Here is a 21,129-nt window from a genome sequence, read left to right as displayed (position 1 = left end):
GCCCGATGTTTTGGCTAGTGTATGGCCAGCATTACTCGTCAGCAGGCATCTGGGGAGTGGTAAATACACAGATCAACCACCTGTTTTTTTTTTTGCCCCTTTGGCCAATTTTGTGTGACTGTAGCGTAATGCAGATCCCCAAGGCAGGTTTCCTTTAGGACATTTTCCCCAACAATGTAATGTAATATACTATGGAACATAGAGGAACATAAAAATGGTAAAAGGTCCAAGGGGCCACCAAACACACAAAAAAAACTTAATGTACATTATGTGGGAAGAAGCTTACAGAGGTTACTTTGGATAACTTAAATAAATAACTATTTATTATAATTACATAGACATACAAAATGGCACAGATTAATTTGGAGAATTGTGGCATGTGAATTACAGTGTTTGTTCAGGGGTCCCAGGGTCCGGCTCAGGAATGAACACAACAGGAGAACACTGGATAGGATTCTGAAGGCATGTGGGGGTGGAGGCGCTAATTGTCCGATAGGCGAAGAAGCATTCCAGACGCTGTAGGAATGCTGAAAAAGAACAATAAGATATGAGAAAAAAACAAAAACAAATGGATCGTTCCTTATTCACCCATAACTGAAAGCTTATATGGTTTTGTAGCTAAGTTGTACCAAAACACCTACGTAATATACTTGAAATAGAAGTGACCATTAAATAGGTGCAGTCTGCACCACAAATCTCTTCATGAAACACTTGCCAGCCTGCAGGACAGAAACATACAGTAGAGGCTTATTCAATAAAAGCACAGTGCCCCAAAGCAGGCAGATTTCATCTTGCATTAGTTTGGCTCCAATAAAATTAAATCTGATTGGTTGAGTGGGTTACTTTACACTTTAGTTTTTTTTTTTTTTTTGCATTATTTACTGAATAATGCCTCTTTCACACGGGCGATTAGGGGCATACACGGGATTCCAGCAGCACGAATCAGTAGATGCATGCACAGAGACGGTGGCTAGCCTGTACAAAAGTAATGACAGGCTGAGAGGAACTGTCACTGTCCACATGTATCCCCACCTGCAGTGGTTACCTGCAGTTAGGGATGGATGCCCAAGCCTAGAAGCCTTTTAGCGGCGATCATCTGTTCCTAACCGCAGGTAACCACTGCGTGTTCATTTACCTGCAGACAGCCACAGCCCGTCATTCATTTACACCAGAAGAGCAGTCGCAGCTAAACGTAATCACAGGTGATTCCATCTGCAGGAGTTCGAAGACTGGTCCTAATTACCCGCTCAAATAAGGCCTATAAATCTCGCAGACCAGCAGGAAATATCTCAGGATTCCAAGTTGTCTTTGACAACGGATGCAAGTTATCCTTTAAAGTGGTAGTATACTCCGCTTTTTAACTTTTACTTACAGGTAAGCCTATAATAAGGCTTACCTGTAGGTAAAATTAATATCTCCTAAACGTGCACGGGTTAAGAGATATTGACCCTGCATGCAGCCGCTGACCCCAGCAGCGCATGCGCTCTGAAGGTCCGGCGTATCTTGCCGGACCTTCAGAGCTCCTTGCCGGAAAGTGAACTCCCGCGTATCGTCATCGCGGCTCCAGCCACTCACAGCGCCGGAGCCGCCGAGGGAACATGTCTGCTCCCTCAGCGGTGTCCGAGCGACCGTATTGGGGCTTCATTCTAAGGTAAGTATTTCATAATGTGCTAGAATGCGATGCATATCAGCACATTATGCCATTGTCCTGCAGGGGTTGTTTTTTTTTTTTTTTTTGTTTTTGGGGATACATCCGCTTTAAGGACTCATTTCTTGGCACGGTTGCTTAAAGCGGTATTAAACCCCAAAAGCAAACATTTAATATAGTGTAGCTTACCAATTCTTAGATGTGGTGGCTGCTTTCCTTTCCATTCCCAGGAAGCTTTGTATTCTATGAATGAATACAAAGCTGCTTCTGATTGTGACATTATCTGCCCACCTCTCCTCCTCAGCCAATCAGAGGAAGTGGTATATTAATTCATAGAAAACAAAGTTCCTTATGAGCAGCAATCCACCCAATTCGGTTTTGTTCTGGAGTGGGACAGGAAGTCCACGTCCCACTTCTCGAACACAGAGCTATATACTGTATGTAGCATTAAAGCGGAGTTCCACCCAAAAGTGGAACTTCCGCTTTAGGTGGTTCTAACCCCCTGACATGCCACATTTGGCATGTCATTTTTTTGGGGGGGGGGGAGCGGGTACCTAGTTTTGACATGTACCCGCTCCCACTTCCGCTCGGAGCGCTGCGGCACCCTGAGCGGAAGTTCTCCTCTCCCCCTCCCTCGCTGCAATCTTCTGGGACATGTCAGAGGTCCCAGAAGATTGCCGGCCAATCACGGCGCGTAGCGCAACTCGCGCATGCGCAGTGCGTACCCGGCTGTGAAGCCGCAAACTGTCACAGCCAGGTGCCCACACCAGTGATGCCGGCGCCGCAGAGCAGAGAGGGAGAAGAGCGAGGCTTCGGGCGGCCACATCGCTGGACCGTTGGACAGGTGAGTGTGTGAGGCTGGAACTCCGCTTTAAGATGATCCGCACAACCAGTTGCTGCTCTTAAAAATCCTAATGTTTATTGAAAAACAAAAGTGTACAAAAACGCAGATAAAACCAGTTGACGCATTTCAGCCTAAAAGGCCTTAGTCATAACTAGCAGTTTTTAAAAGCAGCAACTGGTTGTGCGGATCATCTTAACGGATTACTTCTTACAGACCAACGATTGCGGATCAAGCACCAGTGAGTTCTGCTGACATTTTTGTGTATGGGTAGCAGCACGGTTTCTCTTGTATGTAGCTGATGATAGATACAGTTAAAAAAAGCGCACATTAGTGCAGTAAATAGTTTGTTTGGGCCAGCTTGGCCCAAACAATCTATTTAAAAGGGGCATTACCCGTGAAGTTAGGCTTAAACCACTTCAATACCGGGCACTTTTCCCCCTTCCCGCCCAGGCCAATTTATAGCTTTTAGCGCTGTTGCATTTTGAATGACAATTGCACGGTCATGCAACACTGTACCTAAACCAAATTTAAGTAATTTTCCCCCCACAAATAGAGCTTTCTTTTGGTGATATTTGATCACCGCAAGGTTTTTTCTTTTTTGTTAAATAAAAAAAAAGACTGAAAAGTTTGAAGAAAAAAAAAAAAAATGTTTTTTTTGTTTAGGTTATAACATTTTGTAAATAGATACCTTTTTCCCTGCACTGATGAGCACTGATGAGGCCGCACTGACAGGCACTGATCAGGAGGCACCGATGGGGTGGCACTAATATGCGGCACTGATAGTTAGCACTGATATGCAGCATTGGTGGGCACTGATAGGCGGCACTGATGGGCAATAATGGGCACTGGTGGGCGGCACTGATAGATGGCAATGATGGGCACTGGTGGGCAGCACTGATGGGTAGGGCACTGGTGGGCTCCCTGAGCCCTGATTGCCATCCCTGGTGGCCATGGTGTGCATCCCTGGGGTCATGGGTGGGCATCCCTGGGGGTTCTAGTGGCACCCTCCCCCCCCCAAGGGTCTGCACTGGTAATCAATGCTCTGATTACCAGTGCAGACCCCCCCCTCCTGTCAGGAGAGCGGCCAAATCGGCTCTCCTCCACTTGTGCCAGTATGGCACGAACTGAGGAAAGCTGATCAACGGCACTTCGTATTTACTATGTGACCAGCTGTGATTGGACACAGCTGGTCCCATGGTAAAGAGCCTACGTCAGTAGGCTCTTTACCGAGATCGGAGATGCGGTGTGTCAGAGTGACACGCCGCATCACCGATCGCCGCTCTGCGCGCCCCCCTGACCGGACATCATATAATAATGTAACCACCTTCCTGCCGTCATTTGCCTATAGGGCGGGCGGGAAGTGGTTAAAGGGGGAAGCCCAGCCTAAAACTAAAATCTCCAAATCTACTTGCAGGCACAATCTAAGCCTAACCTATCTAAACCTGTAAAGTAAAACTCGCTATACATACCTTTACTTCACTGTGGAGGCGGGTGCAGAGGAGACAGTGACAACAGAAGCCCCATTGTAAGTCTATGGGTGACATCACTTCCCAGCCGTTGTCGGCTATGTCCTGTACAGGGCTTCTGGAGACCGGACTGGATCAGCTTCAGAAAAGGTATGTATAGAGAGTTTTGCTTTACAGGGTTAGATAGATTATTTTTAGATTGTGCCTGCAAGCAGTGTTAATTTTGGCAGCAAATTTCAATTTAGTTTTAGTCTTAGGACTAAAATGGCATTTTAGTTTTAGTCCCATTTTAGTCTTCTGCAAGTGTTTTAGTTGTATTTAGTGGACTAAAACTCCAGTACATTTTAGTCGACTAAAACTCCAGTACATTTTAGTCGACTAAAACTCCAGTACATTTTAGTCGACTAAAACTCCAGTACATTTTAGTCGACTAAAACTCCAGTACATTTTAGTCGACTAAAACTCCAGTACATTTTAGTCGACTAAAACGTCCTACATTTTAGTCATCTATAATCGAATGGGTGTAGTTCAATTGTAATTTGTAATAAATTATTTAAGCATTTCTCTACAATTTCCAAACTCATTATATACTACTGCTGGTCCTGGAGTGAAAAATGTAATATGTTATTATTTATGGTATTAAGCTTTGAGCATGCACCAGTGTTAATTTTGGCAGCAAATTTCGATTTAGTTTTAGTTAAAGTCTTTTGACTAAAATGCCATTTTAGTTTTAGTCGTATTTTAGTCATCTGAATTGTTTTAGTTTTAGTCGTATTTTAGTCGACTAAATTAACACTGCCTGCAAGTAGATTTAGAGATTTTAGTTGTAGGCTGGACGTCCCCTTAAGGTTTGTTTTTCTTTTAGGTTATTAGAACAGAGATTAGCCCTGATGAAAGGAGTTCATAGGTGGCAAAACCTGACATTTTTGGCACTTTCTAATTAAGACGGTCTACCTTGGGGCACACAATTGCTTATTATTTAAGCTCAACTTATGCTCAGTAGAGAGTGGCAGAGCAACCAAATCTATACGGGTAAAGAAGTATGTTTTCTCCATTCCTTGTCAAATGGACAGACTAGATTGAGTTAGCGGTCTTCATCATCAGTATTGTATATTTTTTAAACCCACCAGTCCACAAGACCCGCGCCTATGATGTCATGAATGTGATATTCCATCCCTAAGCGTAGGGCAGGAGGAGCCTTCCGGGTGGAGAGGTCCGTGAGGAGGACTTCTTTATACCGGGATTTGTTGATCTGAGACACAAGAGCCTTCCGTCCTGAAACACACAAGTAAAAACATGTTTGAGCTTTAGGTAAAGGAATTGAAAAGGAAAAAAGGAAATGGTACAGTGCATCCGGAAATTATTGACAGCGCTTCACTTAGTCCACATTTTGCTATGTTACAGCCTTATTCCAAAATGGATTAAATTCATTATTTTCCTTAAAATTCTACAAACAATACCCCATAATGACAACGTGAAAAAAGTTTGTTTGAAATCTTTGCAAATTTATTAAAAATAAAAATCCTATGTACATAAGTATTCACAGCCTTTTTCATGTTTATTGTTATGTTTGTTTTGTTCCGTTATGGAGCATTTTCTATGTATGTTTGAATAATCCCAGGTGCTGAATCACGGTTGTGTCGGTTGTTCAATTGAGAAACACCATGTTGATGATACAAACCTGCAATCAATCATCAATTAGAAATTGTATATCAAACCGATTTCCGTGATCCACCACTACGGTTATGAGTAAGCGGCTGTGTGCGCCGTGAAAGGCGTTAACCTGGATTACCTGTTCCCTGCACTGTCTGTTCATATTTTGATTTAAAGAATAAAGTACTTCAATTGTTTTCATCTACCTGGGTGCGGTTCCAACACTTTTTTTTGCATTCATCCGGATGGCGGGTCTTACCAGCACCAGGTCGGACTGACACACCTGAGCGGCTTCATCTTTCCTATTACCTTCAATCTCCGTGATTATAGCCAGCCCGGTGAGTCCTGCTTTATCTTTTTCAACACTTACGGACTTTATACCGATTCACAACAGACAGTGTGTGTGTGTCATTCACACACGGAACAGATATGGAGGTACCCTCTATGAGCCGAACGCTCAGATCTCTAAACAATAATCCGTTGCGGCAAGATGTACAAGCTACCCTTAAAAAGGCCAATGATGACTCTTCTTCGTCTATCAAGACGATTTTTCACAAACTGGAGAAGCTTATGACAAAAGAAGTTAAAGCCTATTGGGAGAAAACCACACTAAACGAGTACATTGATGTCGCAAGGATTCCAAGAGGTCTTCGTATAAAAAAATTCCCAACCTTTGATTTGTACAACGACGATCTCAAACAGCAGTGGACAGATTCTAGATTCAGAGTCTAAATGCTCCTTTGAGCTTATGAGGCTCATTGTGGATTCTAAAAATTTGGAGCTTGACAAATTACAAGAGGAGATTTCATCACTACAAACAGACCTTTTACCATTCAAAGAGTCCTCTTTATTTGCGGATCTGGATCACAGTTTAAACGACAAAATTGACAAGCTGGAACTGGATATCATAAAGGGAAAACAAGAAAAGTTGCTCAGAGATGAGATTGATTACGATACAAAAAACGTCTATACATGGAAAAGAACAAATTCCTGGTATCGTCAACACCCTACCAGGAAACAGGTTAGCTTTTCAGATCCCGATATGGGAGCCACAGATACATCGATGGCCCATACAACGGACACATCAATGGAATCTAGATCGAGTAATGTATCATCGGCTTCAAAAAACGGATCAAGCAAACGCAACAGACGATACACGAAGAAAAAGGGCAAAAACGTACAAGAAGAGGAGGGAGAAGATACCACCGGCAGATCTCGCCTCCGTTCCTTTCGGAAATAGACTTAGAAAGCTCATCTACCGGTATTACAACAGCAAGTAATAATGTCATTAATTTATCTAAAAGAACTTTAACTGCTGATGATGTTAGTCTATTATCCAAAGGTTTAAATTTTTGCCCTCATGTTCACTTTGACCCCTTTCAAACTATCTTACAGGTTAACAAATTTGTTCGTAATTTAACACTTAAAAGGCATTATTTTAATGATGTTGACACTATCTCCAATGATGTTGATCTTGCCACATCCCCCAATGTAAACGGGCCCGTGCTCACATTTCGTGAGACATGTGCCGTTGTTGAATTGGAGGATCTGGCCATGGAGAATTTACAACAGTCAGAAGATAATTTTGAAGAAGGGGTTAAGAAAATTGCTTTGTCCTCCTTTTCCAACTTTTATCCAATTCAATCACGTTCACCCAGTATGGACCTCTTCCAAAGGGCAGTGGAGAAGGATGTGTTTAGTTTAGCCATGGATACATCTTCCTCCATTTCTAGGTCCCTTGACAATTTAACTGGTAAAGAGAGAGTGTCATTAATGTCATTGAAACAGGACACATCCATTACCATCAGAAATGCTGATAAGGGAGGGGCTATAGTCAATACTTGACAGTGAGACATACAAAAAGGAAGCCTTGAGACAACTTAATGACATCTGTACCTATCAGCCTTTGAAAAGTGATCCCACTGTAAATTATAAATCGGCATTATGTGCCCTGGTTGAGAGAGGCTTAACCCTTGGCGTCTTTTCCACCAATGATGCAGAGAAACTCATCCCAGACCACCCAGTTACACCCATTTTTCATCATCTCCCCAAGGTACATAAGGGCCTAGACCCCATTTTGGGGAGACCAATTGTCTCTGGGATTGGGTCTCTCTGTGAGAAATTAGGCGAATGGTTAGATGGTCAACTACAACACCTTGTATTAGAGCTCCCCAGTTATCTTAGGGACACCAAACACCTTTTAAATATTATGGATGCATTCTCATGGGCAGAGGACTACATCTGGATTACATGTGATGTGTCCAGTTTGTACTCCTCTATACCCCATGACCTTGCCATTATAGCCATAGACACCATCTTAAAACAACATACCCATCTCAGCGCCAAACTACAAGCCTACATTCTTGAGGTATTGTTTTTTCTTTTGAAGCACAATTTCTTTTCATTTGATGGCAATTTTTACCTCCAAAGATGTGGGGCAGCGATGGGGGCCAAGTTTTCCCCCTCTCTCGCCAACCTATACATGGGTTGGTGGGAGAGACCCCACATCTTTGGAGGTAATAATCCATATAGAGATCGTGTTATTCTTTACTATCGCTACATAGACGATCTCATCTTTGTTTGTCATAAGAGTGTGAATCTGGATGACTTTCTGTCTTATTTAAATCACAACTCTTTGAATCTAAAATTTACAGGCACTTCTAGCGCACAAAAAATAGAATTTCTGGATGTTGTGCTGAGTCATGAAAACAATAGAATCATATCTGATTTATACAGGAAACCTCTGTCTGGAAATAGTTTATTACACGCACATTCCAGCCATCCGATTCACACCATTAAAGGCATTCCTGTGGGACAATTTCTTCGAGTTCGCAGGATATGTAGTAGCATACATGATTTCAAAAAACAAGCATCTCTATTATACCATCGATTCCTGGAAAGGGGATACCCCAAATGGATGCTAAATAGGGCATATTTCACTGCTTTACACAAAGATCGTTCAGAACTTCTAGCACTTGACAGCTTAAAAGATCCACACCATACACAATACGATATCGTTCCCCGAAATAACCACAGTAACACAGTCTGGCAACAAGCCAGGACACCGAAGAGCCCTAAGAAAACGATCCCTTCAACTACATTATCTTTACCCTATAGCCTTGAGTTTAGCAAGATAAAAAAGATAATTTTAAAACATCTTCCTACATTATACACAGATGACATCTGTGCAAGTGTCCTTGAAGATGGGGTGAACATAGTGGCTAAAAGGGCAGCCACCCTGGGCAATTCCCTGTCTCCTAGTCTTTACACTTCTGCAAAACCTAATGTATCTAGAACATGGCTATACTGTAGAGGGAATTTCAAATGTGACTGACTGTGTTACCTGCCCACACATCATCAGTGGGAATAATTTTGTTTCCACTTACAATGAAAAGGTGTATACCATTAAAGATTTTTTTAATTGTAACACAAAATACCTCATCTATTTAATTTCATGCAAATCATGTTCTATGCAATATGTGGGCAGAACCACCCGTAGGTTAAAAGATCGGTTTAGAGAGCACCTTAGCGATATTCGCACTTTAAAATCTACTAATATAGCCAAGCACTTTAACAATATACATCAAGGGGATATGTCCTTAGTACAAGTCCAAATCATCGACCATGTCACCAGACCCCCTAGAGGTGGTGACATTTTTAAATTACTTTGTAAAAAGGAGGTGTTTTGGATCTTTAAGTTACATACACGAATACCTCATGGGTTAAACTGGGAATGGGATGTCACTCATTTTTATGAGTGACTCCCCTCCATTGATGTTTTACCAAATATTCACTAATTTTCTGCTTGGATTTTACCATTTTCCCCTCTTCCAGTCTGAGCTCCACTTCTATATATGGACATGCCAAGCAGTGGCGTAGCGTGGGGGGTGCTGCCGGTGCGGGCCGCCCCGGGCGCAATGTTCAGGGGGGCGCAGTCACGGCGGCTGTGCTGTCCCTGAAATCTCAGTTACGGACATCCTTTCATGGAGAAGATTCAGAGTCTATAGCTGCTCCGCCCCTTCACTGCCTTCTCAGCCTATGGGATCACAGTGTGCACGCCCCCTTCCCCAGCGCGCCTTGTTTGATAACGGAGCAGGAGATGTGGACAGCTGGAGAAGAGAGGAGAGGACGAGCTGCAGCCTCATAGAAGAAGGTGAGCTCGGGAAGATAAACCAAATGTATTCTTGTCAGTACTTACCCTGCTGAGGAGGGGGGAGGGGAGAGGGGAGAGGCTGTGTTTCCTCTTGCAGGGCTCCTCCTGTCTCTGAGGCTGATCGATAGATTTCATGTGAGGAGCAGTGCACTGCTTCTGGAGGAAGGACATGCCCTAATCTTCTCCCCCAATCTCTGCTACATCTCCCTACTCATTACCTGCCCACCCCCTCCTTTTCTGCATTACCATATCCAATATCTGTGAGCTGCTGGAGCACTACAAGTACCAGCATGCCAGGAAATGGGGGCAGCAGCAGTGTGTTCAATCAGGCTGATATTTAGATATTGTGTGTATACTTTATATATACTGTGTATATACTGTGTGTATGTGTATGCTGTATATATACTGTGTGTATGTGTATACTGTGTGTATACTTTGTGTATACTTTGTGTATACTGTATATATACTGTGTGTATACTTTGTGTATACTGTATATATACACTATGTGTATAGTGTATGTATACTGTGTGTATAGTGTATGTATACTGTGTGTATAGTGTATGTGTATACTGTGTGTATAGTGTATGTATAGTGTATGTGTATACTGGTGTATATACTGTGTGTATAGTGTATGTGTATACTGTGTATATACTGTGTGTATAGTGTATGTGTATACTGTATGTATACTGTGTGTATAGTGTATGTGTATACTGTATGTATACTGTGTGTATAGTGTGTGTATAGTGTATGTGTATACTGTATGTATACTGTGTGTATAGTGTGTGTATACTGTGTGTATAGTGTATGTGTATACTGTATGTATACTGTGTGTATAGTGTATGTGTATACTGTATGTATACTGTATGTATACTGTGTGTATAGTGTGTGTATACTGTGTGTATAGTGTATGTGTATACTGTATGTATACTGTGTGTATAGTGTATGTGTATACTGTATGTATACTGTGTGTATAGTGTATGTGTATACTGTATGTATACTGTGTGTATAGTGTGTGTATAGTGTATGTGTATACTGTATGTATACTGTATGTATAGTGTGTGTATACTGTATGTATACTGTATGTATACTGTGTGTATACTGTATGTGTATACTGTATGTATACTGTGTGTATACTGTATCTATACTGTGTGTATAGTGTGTGTATACTGTGTGTATAGTGTATGTGTATACTGTGTGTATACTGTGTGTGTATACTGTGTGTGTATACTGTATGTATACTGTATGTATAGTGTGTGTATAGTGTATATGTATACTGTGTGTATAGTGTGTGTATAGTGTATATGTATACTGTGTGTATACTGTGTGTATAGTGTGTGTATAGTGTATGTGTATACTGTATGTATACTGTGTGTATAGTGTGTGTATAGTGTGTATGTATACTGTGTGTATACTGTGTGTATAGTGTGTGTATAGTGTATGTGTATACTGTATGTATACTGTGTGTATACTGTGTGTATAGTGTATGTGTATACTGTGTGTATAGTGTATGTGTATACTGTATGTATACTGTATGTATACTGTGTGTATAGTGTATGTGTATACTGTATGTATAGTGTGTGTATAGTGTATGTGTATACTGTATGTGTATACTGTATGTATACTGTGTGTATAGTGTATGTGTATACTGTATGTATACTGTGTGTATAGTGTATGTGTATAGTGTATGTATACTGTATGTATACTGTGTGTATAGTGTATGTGTATACTGTATGTATACTGTGTGTATACTGTGTGTATATGTATACTGTATGTATAGTGTATGTGTATAGTGTGTGTATACTGTGTGTATAGTGTATGTGTATACTGTGTGTATAGTGTATGTGTATACTGTGTGTATACTGTGTGTATAGTGTATGTGTATACTGTATGTATACTGTATGTATAGTGTGTGTATACTGTGTGTATAGTGTATGTGTATACTGTGTGTATACTGTGTGTATAGTGTGTGTATACTGTGTGTATAGTGTATGTGTATAGTGTGTGTATAGTGTATGTGTATACTGTGTGTATACTGTGTGTGTGTGTATACTGTGTGTATAGTGTGTGTATACTGTGTGTATAGTGTATTGACTGCGGGTGACGTCAGACTCTCCTCCCTCCCTTCCGCATGCGTTACGTCCCTCGGGGCGGGACTTCCACAGGTGGGGGGGGCGCAAATTACATGCCTTGCCCCGGGCGCTGACAACCCACGCTACGCCACTGATGCCAAGTCTTTGTTACAATAGCGAACACACATATTCATTTATTTAATTCAATGACAGTGTCTTCGCTTGGGAGTTTTGTATAACAAGTGACCATATCGTCATACTTAACAATTTATATATAGACAATCATATACGGTCACTGATTATTTTGGTTATTTGTTCTCATTACAGCTATGAGGGTCCTCCATTCAACTTTTTCCCGTTGGTTTTTGGTTCCATGAACTTGTTGTTTTCTTTGGCATTAAACAATCATCTATTTAGTTATATTTTCATTTTTTGCTTTTGCCTTCGATGAACATTTTTGTTCTTTACCAGCGCAGCATATGTAGATATCATTACTTCTGTCTGCAATAATTCATGGACCTTTTGATCATTATTTCTTCTCCAACGGGTATATGTACATTGTGAACATGGGATACATCCATCCCGACTTTGATCTTGCGTCTCCAGACATGCCCATTAATATTTTAACTTCATTTTTATCTCTTTTTTTGTGCATACATATATATATTTTTTTTTTTTTGTGCATACATATATATTTCTTATCACAATACTTAGATTTTTACCATAAAATATATTTTTTGACCATCACACTTGTACTATTATACACAACAAAATTTTCATATTTTTTTCATTTTAGTTGCATCACATTTGGTTTTTATTGGTCAACTTTTTCTATATTATGTATTGTCGTTCATCACCATGCACGTTTTTATTTCAAATTCACTTTTCACATGGGTCACTTTATTGACACCTTTTTCAGTTGGCATAAATATTGTTCTCTATAATTATTATTATTTTTATTTATTCATAAATTATATTATATAACTTTTTTCTGCCAATTCGAACAATTTTATATCACATTCATTCTCATGTCATATCACCCTTTAGGCTTTGATAGATGCACACCTTCATATGCATATGCACTTTCTTGTATAAAACACTTTTCATTTTATACATATAAGAAAACTTTTTTTGCATATATATATATATATATATATATATATATATATATATATATGTTACAATTATTATCTTTCACGTTTTTATATATTTCACTTATGCAACTGCAGATATGTGCCTATATGCAACTATGTTGCATTTGATCTTTTGCGGATATGTGCTTGTATGTCACTATGTTGCATTTTGATTTTCATGTATACAAGCATACATTATGCACTTTCCGTATATATTTTACACATGCACATTCGAAAAATAGTTTTTTTGGCATTCATTTAGGAATAAACTGAATTATTTAAAATTAAACTGTTTACATTCCTAACAAGATTTTTTCCTAACAGTACTCAATCATTCACATATTTTTCATTCAATAATTTTTGTCTGTAGCCATGTCTGGAGACTCAACATCTACATATGATAACAGAGGAAATCAATATAATTACAGTGTATTCATGTATATTTGGTTTTGATATTTATATTTTGTTATATAAATTTCTTTTCCTCTGTATTATGTCGATTTGGATTTTTCCCTGGCATAACATGATTTTATTGTTTTATTTAGTATTATTCATGTTACACATTTTTTCTACTTCAAATTTTTCATGTTTATTGTTATGTTTGTTTTGTTCCGTTATGGAGCATTTTCTATGTATGTTTGAATAATCCCAGGTGCTGAATCACGGTTGTGTCGGTTGTTCAATTGAGAAACACCATGTTGATGATACAAACCTGCAATCAATCATCAATTAGAAATTGTATATCAAACCGATTTCCGTGATCCACCACTACGGTTATGAGTAAGTGGCTGTGTGCGCCGTGAAACGCGTTAACCTGGATTACCTGTTCCCTGCACTGTCTGTTCATATTTTGATTTAAAGAATAAAGTACTTCAATTGTTTTCATCTACCTGGGTGCGGTTCCAACACTTTTTTTTGTATTCACAGCCTTTGCCATGACACTCAAAATTTAGCTTGGTTGCATCCTGTTTCCACTGATCACCATTGAGAGGTTTCTACAACTTGATTGGAGTCCACCGGTGGTAAATTCAGTTGATTAGACATGATTTGGTAAGGCACACACCTGTCTATATAAGGTCCCACAGTTACCAGTGAATGTCAGAGCACAAACCAAGCCATGAAGTCCGAGACAGGATTGTATCAAGGCATAGATCTGGGGAAGGGCATAAAAAACATTTCTTCAGCATTGAAGGTCCGAATGAGCACAGTGGCCTCATCATCCATAAATGGAAGACGTTTGGAACCACCAGGACTCTTCCTAAAGCGGGCCGCCCAGCCAAACTGAGCTATCGGGGGAGAAGGGTCTTAGTCAGGGAGTTGACCAAGAACCTGATGGTCACTCTGACAGAGCTCCAGCGTTTCTCTGTGGAGAGAGGAGAACCTTCCAGAAGAACAACCACCTCTTCAGCACTCCACCAATCAGGCCTATGTGGTAGAGTGGCCAGACTGAAGCCACTCCTCAGTAAAAAGGCATATGGCAGCCCGCCCGGAGATCGCCAAAAGGCAACTGAAGGACTCTCAGACCATGGGAAACAAAATTCTCTGGTCTGATGAAGCAAAGATTGAACTCTTTGGTCTGAATGGTAAGCATAATTTCTGGAGAAAACCAGGCACCACTCATCACCTGGCCAATACCATCCCTACAGTGAAGCATGGTGGTGGCAGCATCATGCTGTGAGGATTTTTTTTAGTGCCAGGAACTGGGAGACTAGTCAGGATCAAGGGAAAGATGAATGCAGTAATGTACAGAGACATCCTCAAGAAAACCTGCTTTAGAGCGCTCTGGATCTCAGACTGGGGTGAAAGTTCATCTTCCAACAGGACAATGACCCTAAGCACACAGACAAGATAACAAAGGAGTGGCTATGGGACAACTCTGTAAATGTCCTTGAGTGGCCTACTCAGAGCCCAGACTTGAACCCGATTGAACATCTCTGGAGAGATCTGAAAATAGCTGTGCACCGACGCTCCTCATCCAACCTGATGGAGCTTGAGAGGTCCTGCAAAGAAGGATGGGAGGAACTGCCCAAAAATAGGTGTGCCAAGCTTGTAGCATCATACTCAAAAAGTATTGAGCAAAGGCTGTGAATACTTATGTACATGGGATTTTTTTCCTTTTTTTATTTTTAATAAATTTGCAAAGATTTCAAACAAACTTCTTTTACATTGTCAATATGGGGTATTGTTTGTAGAATTTTGAGGAAAATAATGAATTTAATCTATTTTGGAATAAAGCTGTAACATAACAAAATGTGGAAAAAGTGAAGTGCTGTGAATTATTTCGGGATGCACTGTACATTTAAAAACAAAAGCTAAAAGGAAAAAAGCTGCTCAGGAGAATTTTGGCCTCTCCAGACGCTGCATGCACGCGATGTGGGGGATCTGACTGCTGACCTCATCCATATGAGCTGGAGATGCCCCAAACTGAATATTCTTGATAGCATAAAGTCTGTGATTAAGGTGTCCTTGGGATTGGACCCCAAGTTACGTATATTGGGCTATATGGATGAGGGGACATTGTCGAATAATACGCAAAATCGCAGTGCTTAGGTGTTTATTTCAGGCTCGGAAACTTATTGCACAGAGATGGCTGCCATTGGACCCTCCAACAAGTATAGAATGGGTTAAAAACAGGAAAATATACTGTAAGGAGTGAAACATTTGTCCACACGATAAACTTGAGAAAATATGGGAATTGAAAAAATAAAGTGTGTGTAACCCAACTTTTTTAAAGTGTTCTGCACACTTATCAGTTACATTGTTCCCAGCTCTCTGTGGACTACAGAACACACCCCTGTATGTAAAAGAGATGAGAAGAGGGGGGTGTTTGTAGTCAAAGTCAGGAGAGCAACCTGGGTTACAATGCTGCTCCCCCAATACAGTAGAGTGAGTGAACACTGTCACCTAATGTTACTGGCAGGATCACCAGTTGAAAAAGAAAAAAAGGTAAAAAAATAAAAAAGCTGCAATATATTACATTCTTTGTCATTGGGTTTAGATACACCTTGAGGCTCAATTCACACCTAAGCGTATCGTTTTCAGGTGTTTTTTGTCGTTTTTTTGTACGTGTATGGAGGCAGGCGTTGACATTAACAAAAATTGTTGTAATCTGCCAAAAAAGAAGCTCATGTACTTTTTTGAGCTTCAGGCGTTTTGCTTCAGGCGACAAAATGCTCATATGTGAACAGTGGACCTTGAAATGAATGGGATTTTGCTTGTTGGGCGTTTTGAGACTTCAGAGATGAGCGTTTTACGAGCTGAAAAATGCTCAGGTATGAACAGGGCCTAAGAGAAATACAATGTGCAACATCCTACAAATACTATTTAATTTAGACAAGCTTAGAAATTATTTTTGACTGGGTGTTCAAGGATTACTTTAAATTTCATGAACCTTTCTCTTATCTTCACCTTACCCCTCACCTTCATCTTCGAAATAAATACATGAAATGCTGGTCACAGGCATAAGCCGTTCATATCTGGGCGCTGAGGTAAAGTGCAGGAAATTGCATGTATTCTCGCGGTAAACAAAATTGTGTGTCCTTCTTGCAGTTGCGCTGCCATTTATTATTAATGGGGCCCCAATGCACTTTTAGTAATAAGCGCGCCTTGTAGCATGCCAAGGAGAGTACCATGCATGTTGGTGCAGTGTGTTAAATTAAAAAAAAAAAAAAAACCTGAAGTCCTCTGCCCCACCCCCATAGCCGTTATCTTCTGGTGCTGCAGGGGTTAACACAAAAACTGGATGTGTCACAGGAACTCAGAGTGCAGCCTATGCTTGCCCTTCTTTCCGCCTTCCTCACTCACAGTGTTCCCTATTCATAGAAGGCTTTACATTGCTGAAAGCTAACATACAATTTCTATAAATGAGAGAGGTAGGGGGACCTAGGCAGCACTCCTGTGACAGGTCCTGCACTCGTATTAACCCCTGCAGCACCAATGATTAGGGCTGTGGTTGAGGGACAAAGGGCGCTGGATATCAACTAAGAGAGCACAAGGGACACTTCATATTGAATGTAAATTTCCTCCCTTGTGCTGATGTTTTATATAAAATAGGTAATCTTTTAAAGGTTTTTGTACTCATCCCTACCCAATGCGTGAAGAGAGGCGACAGAAAGAGTGCAGATGTAGAATTATACAGACCAGGATTCTGACCTTTTATAAAATGCGAGATAAACTTCCCTGAGCCAGGCACCGACAACCACCAACTCCCAGCATCCCTCACTGTGAGTAGTCCAGCATTGACCAGCTGCCTGTAAGAAAAAGCATGATTGTAGTCACAAATCACAATCAACCTTCTGACCATCAAATACAAGGACAGAAAAGGCTCCCCTGTGATCTTCGTTTCTTACATTCCCATACACTGGATTGTATACGGGATGGACAGATACACAGCCTATGAAGAAACTGTTGATATCACGAAGACAAAAGTATCAAAATGGGAAGCTGGTTGACCATCCTTATCCTAATGCTAACTCAAATCTAATAATGGCTAAAATTATGAATATATATACATATATATATACATATATATATCATAGTGTTATATGAACTATTTTTGTAACTGTTTCTATGCATAAAGAGGGCTTTTTTTTTAGCTGGTTCGCAGTTCCAGAACCTCCAGCACGGAATGTATGTAATGGAAAGGGGTACAAGAGTGTGCTGGAGGGTTTATTAATGCTGGCTGCTGGTGGGGGTGGGGGGGGGGCTATTGTTGTGTGGGGGGTCTAGTGTTGCTGGGGAGGTTTATTGTTGCTGGCGGACGATCTCTTGTTGCTGGGAGGGAGATACTGTTGAGGGGGGGGGGGGTCTATTGTTACTGGCAGATCTATTGTTGCTAGTAAGGGTATTTTTTGTGGTGGGCTCTATTGCTGCTGGGGGCATCTGTTGTTGCTGGGGAGGGGTGCTTCTATTGTTGTTGGCTGCAGGGGATCTATTTTTTTTGCTTTTCTTGTTATCAGTATCAAATTCCATACACATTACATGGTTTTGTATTCTCTAAAAGGGGTTGTACTGGAAGGTGGGTAAGGGGTGTAACCAAAGGACGGTGCTCAGAGGTGGGTAGCGGGCAGAGACAAGGGGTAATATGGAAGGAGGGAGTAGCTGCAACTATTCCCTGAGAAAAAAGCCCTGTGCATAATACAGTACTAGCCTTTCTCATCCTCCTAAGGAAACAGAGCATATCCAAGAAACGCATAGAGGAATAAAGATCCCATTACACACTGCATCTTCAATCCAAAAATTTACATCTGTAAACTCAGTTAGTTTGGGTTGGTTTTAGGAGATTCAATTACCCTACATATATTAGGCATGGATATCCATAGAAGGGAGGAATTAGGACTGTAATTTCTTCTGTGTTTTATAAAAAATCTTTGCATTCTTATATTCGAATGTCACTCTCCATATTTAAACCAATGTTGGTTCTCTTACGTAATCTCTCGGTCACTGAAGCGGTGTTTCTGCATCATTTCATCTCTGTTGTAGCTGATCTTAGAAGAGGAGAACAGGCTGGAGTCCAGGAATTTCTGGACAATGGCGGCTCTGGAACTGTCATCAATGCTTCGGAGCACTGCTGTGTGCAAATCCTTGCTCATTGTTACTAAATAGGTGTCAGGATCAAAGCCTGGCTGAACTAGGCACACCTCACCTTTCTGCTGTAAAGAGCTCTGCAAAGACAAAAGAAAAAGACCCATACAGCAAAGCATGCTGGGTACAGACTGTCACAAAGTTATCATAACTAACAGATAATACACGTACAAATCTTTTATCAGTTGCCATTCTCAAAAACAAGTGCTATGTACCCTCCTAGGTGGAGCAATTCATCTTCTAAGACATGCCTCTTACTAAATATCTCAGACTGTCTACTTTCCAAAAAAAAGGGCATCTGGGGAGGGTACTTATACTGACCTGTCATTTTAAGGGCCTCAAGAAATGAAATAGGCCATCAGTACTTATCAATTAAAAAAAAAAAAAAAAATGAGGAATACTGCAGGGTCTGCATCCCTTCGGATGTGTTCTCACCAAAAGTGACATTTTTGTTGCAAGGGATGCCGGAAATCTGACTCGTATCTTAGGCAGACATCTGGGAAAATCAGTGAGCCAATCATACAAGGGGGGGGGGGGGGTATTTATGTATTAAGGGCCTCAAGAAATGAAATAGGCCATCAGAACGGATTAATTATAAAAAAATATATATATAGGATCCGTATACCTCTAGATACCCAATGAGCAACAAACCGAGATCATTCTTCAAAAAACTGTTTGAGAATTTACCCACCAGCAGTCGGTCTACAGATGTGCGGTCCTGTATGATGCTGTACATTTGATGGCGCAGAAACATAGGCGGCAAAGTGTCGTTAAACAGTTTACGGGGGAAGAGAGCACACAGGTATGGCACAGCATCCTGGGGGTTATCCGTGAAATCTAGTAAATAAAAAATGAAAATATATTTAAAGTCAAAACTTTTTCTTTAGGTTTGGATAAAGTGTTCATTGTTAATGCCTTGCCCAGGTAGGTGTGAGGTCTTCTGCCACCCTCATTACCTGGATAGGGTGATGGCACTGTGCCTGAATCAGTTTTGGTTACGCCGTTTTCCTCTCGCTTTTTCTTCACTTTGAATGTTTCGCTAATTAGCTTCCGCTTACGGTCCATAGGGGGGAAGGGGAGAAAGGGTAAAGGAGGGAGAGATCAGGAATCCTGATAAAAAAATAAAATTAGAAGATTAGTTTTTTCGACTTTATGATCCTTCAGCAGACATCACGTGAATGGCTGATGTGGGGTTCAGGAAAGCATTTCTTCAGTGGCTGGAAACATTTTTTTGGTGACCTTTTAGCACTTAAAGGAGGGGTGTGGGTGGGAATGTGGAGTGAAACTAAGCAGCTAGAATCAGCAGTTTGTCTTTACATTCCCAGCCTTTCTTGACCTTCTTATTGTGAAGAAACCCTAAAAATTAAATTTCAAGTCTCAGGGCACCTCTGATAATAGGTACTATACAGGCATACCCCACTTTTAAGTACACAGTGGGACCAGAGCATGTACAGTGCCTTGCGAAAGTATTCGGCCCCCTTGAACTTTGCGACCTTTTGCCACATTTCAGGCTTCAAACATAAAGATATAAAACTGTAATTTTTTTGTGAAGAATCAACAACAAGTGGGACACAATCATGAAGTGGAACGAAATTTATTGGATATTTCAAACTTTTTTAACAAATAAAAAACTGAAAAATTGGGCGTGCAAAATTATTCAGCCCCCTTAAGTTAATACTTTGTAGTGCCGCCTTTTGCTGCGATTGCAGCTGTAAGTCGCTTGGGGTATGTCTCTATCAGTTTTGCACATCCAGAGACTGAAATTTTTGCCCATTCCTCCTTGCAAAACAGCTCAAGCTCAGTGAGGTTGGATGGAGAGCGTTTGTGAACAGCAGTTTTCAGTTCTTTCCACAGATTCTCAATTGGATTCAGGTCTGGACTTTGACTTGGCCATTCTAACACCTGGATATGTTTATTTGTGAACCATTCCATTGTAGATTTTGCTTTATGTTTTAGATCATTGTCTTGTTGGAAGACAAATCTCCATCCCAGTCTCAGGTCTTTTGCAGACTCCATCAGGTTTTCTTCCAGAATGGTCCTTATTTGGCTTCATCCATTTTCCCATCAATTTTAACCATCTTCCCTGTCCCTGCTGAAGAAAAGCAGGCCCAAACCATGATGCTGCCACCACCATGTTTGGCAGTGGGGATGGTGTGTTCAGGGTGATGAGCTGTGTTGCTTTTACGCCAAACATAACGTTTTGCATTGTTGCCAAAAAGTTTGATTTTGGTTTCATCTGACCAGAGCACCTTCTTCCACATGTTTGGTGTGTCTCCCAGGTGGCTTGTGGCAAACATTAACGGACACTTTTTATGGATATCTTTAAGAAATGGCTTTCTTCTTGCCACTCTTCCATAAAGGCCAGATTTGTGCAGTATACGACTCATTGTTGTCCTATGGACAGAGTCTCCCATCTCAGCTGTAGATCTCTGCAGTTCATCCAGAGTGATTGTGGGCCTCTTGGCTGCATCTCTGATCAGTCTTCTCCTTGTATGAGCTGAAAGTTTAGAAGGACGGCCAGGTCTTCGTAGATTTGCAGTGGTCTGATACTCCTTCCATTTCAATATTATCGCTTGCACA

General features: G+C 40.8%; 1 protein-coding gene across 1 annotated transcript; it reads right to left on the bottom strand.

Annotated features, from left to right (window-relative positions):
• Positions 1 to 301: 301 nt before the first annotated feature.
• Positions 302 to 19,648, bottom strand: WHR1 (winged helix repair factor 1). The gene is made up of 6 exons (XM_082264604.1): positions 19,506 to 19,648; positions 19,241 to 19,386; positions 18,394 to 18,629; positions 17,119 to 17,216; positions 5,086 to 5,233; positions 302 to 527 (listed from the first exon to the last, which is right to left on the bottom strand). Exons 1-6 carry the CDS (start codon positions 19,612 to 19,614, stop codon positions 482 to 484), a joined length of 783 nt encoding a protein of 260 aa, XP_082120730.1. The 5' UTR covers positions 19,615 to 19,648; the 3' UTR covers positions 302 to 481.
• Between the last annotated feature and the right edge of the window lie 1,481 nt (positions 19,649 to 21,129).

Source organism: Pelophylax lessonae (genome assembly GCF_965119305.1).
Source record: "Pelophylax lessonae genome assembly, chromosome: 7".
In the NCBI taxonomy this organism is placed as follows: Eukaryota; Metazoa; Chordata; class Amphibia; order Anura; family Ranidae; genus Pelophylax; species Pelophylax lessonae.
This window is presented reverse-complemented; position numbering and strand designations above follow the sequence as displayed.

Coding starts and splice junctions, on each gene's coding strand:
- WHR1 (XM_082264604.1), bottom strand. CDS start 19,614: ATGGACCGTAAGCGGAAGCTAATTAGCGAAACATTCAAAGTGAAGAAA. Junction 17,217..18,393: donor TTCAGTGACCGAGAGATTAC/GTAAGAGAACCA, acceptor TTTTTCTTACAG/GCAGCTGGTCAATGCTGGAC. Junction 5,234..17,118: donor TATCTCGCATTTTATAAAAG/GTCAGAATCCTG, acceptor TGTGTGTTTCAG/GACGGAAGGCTCTTGTGTCT.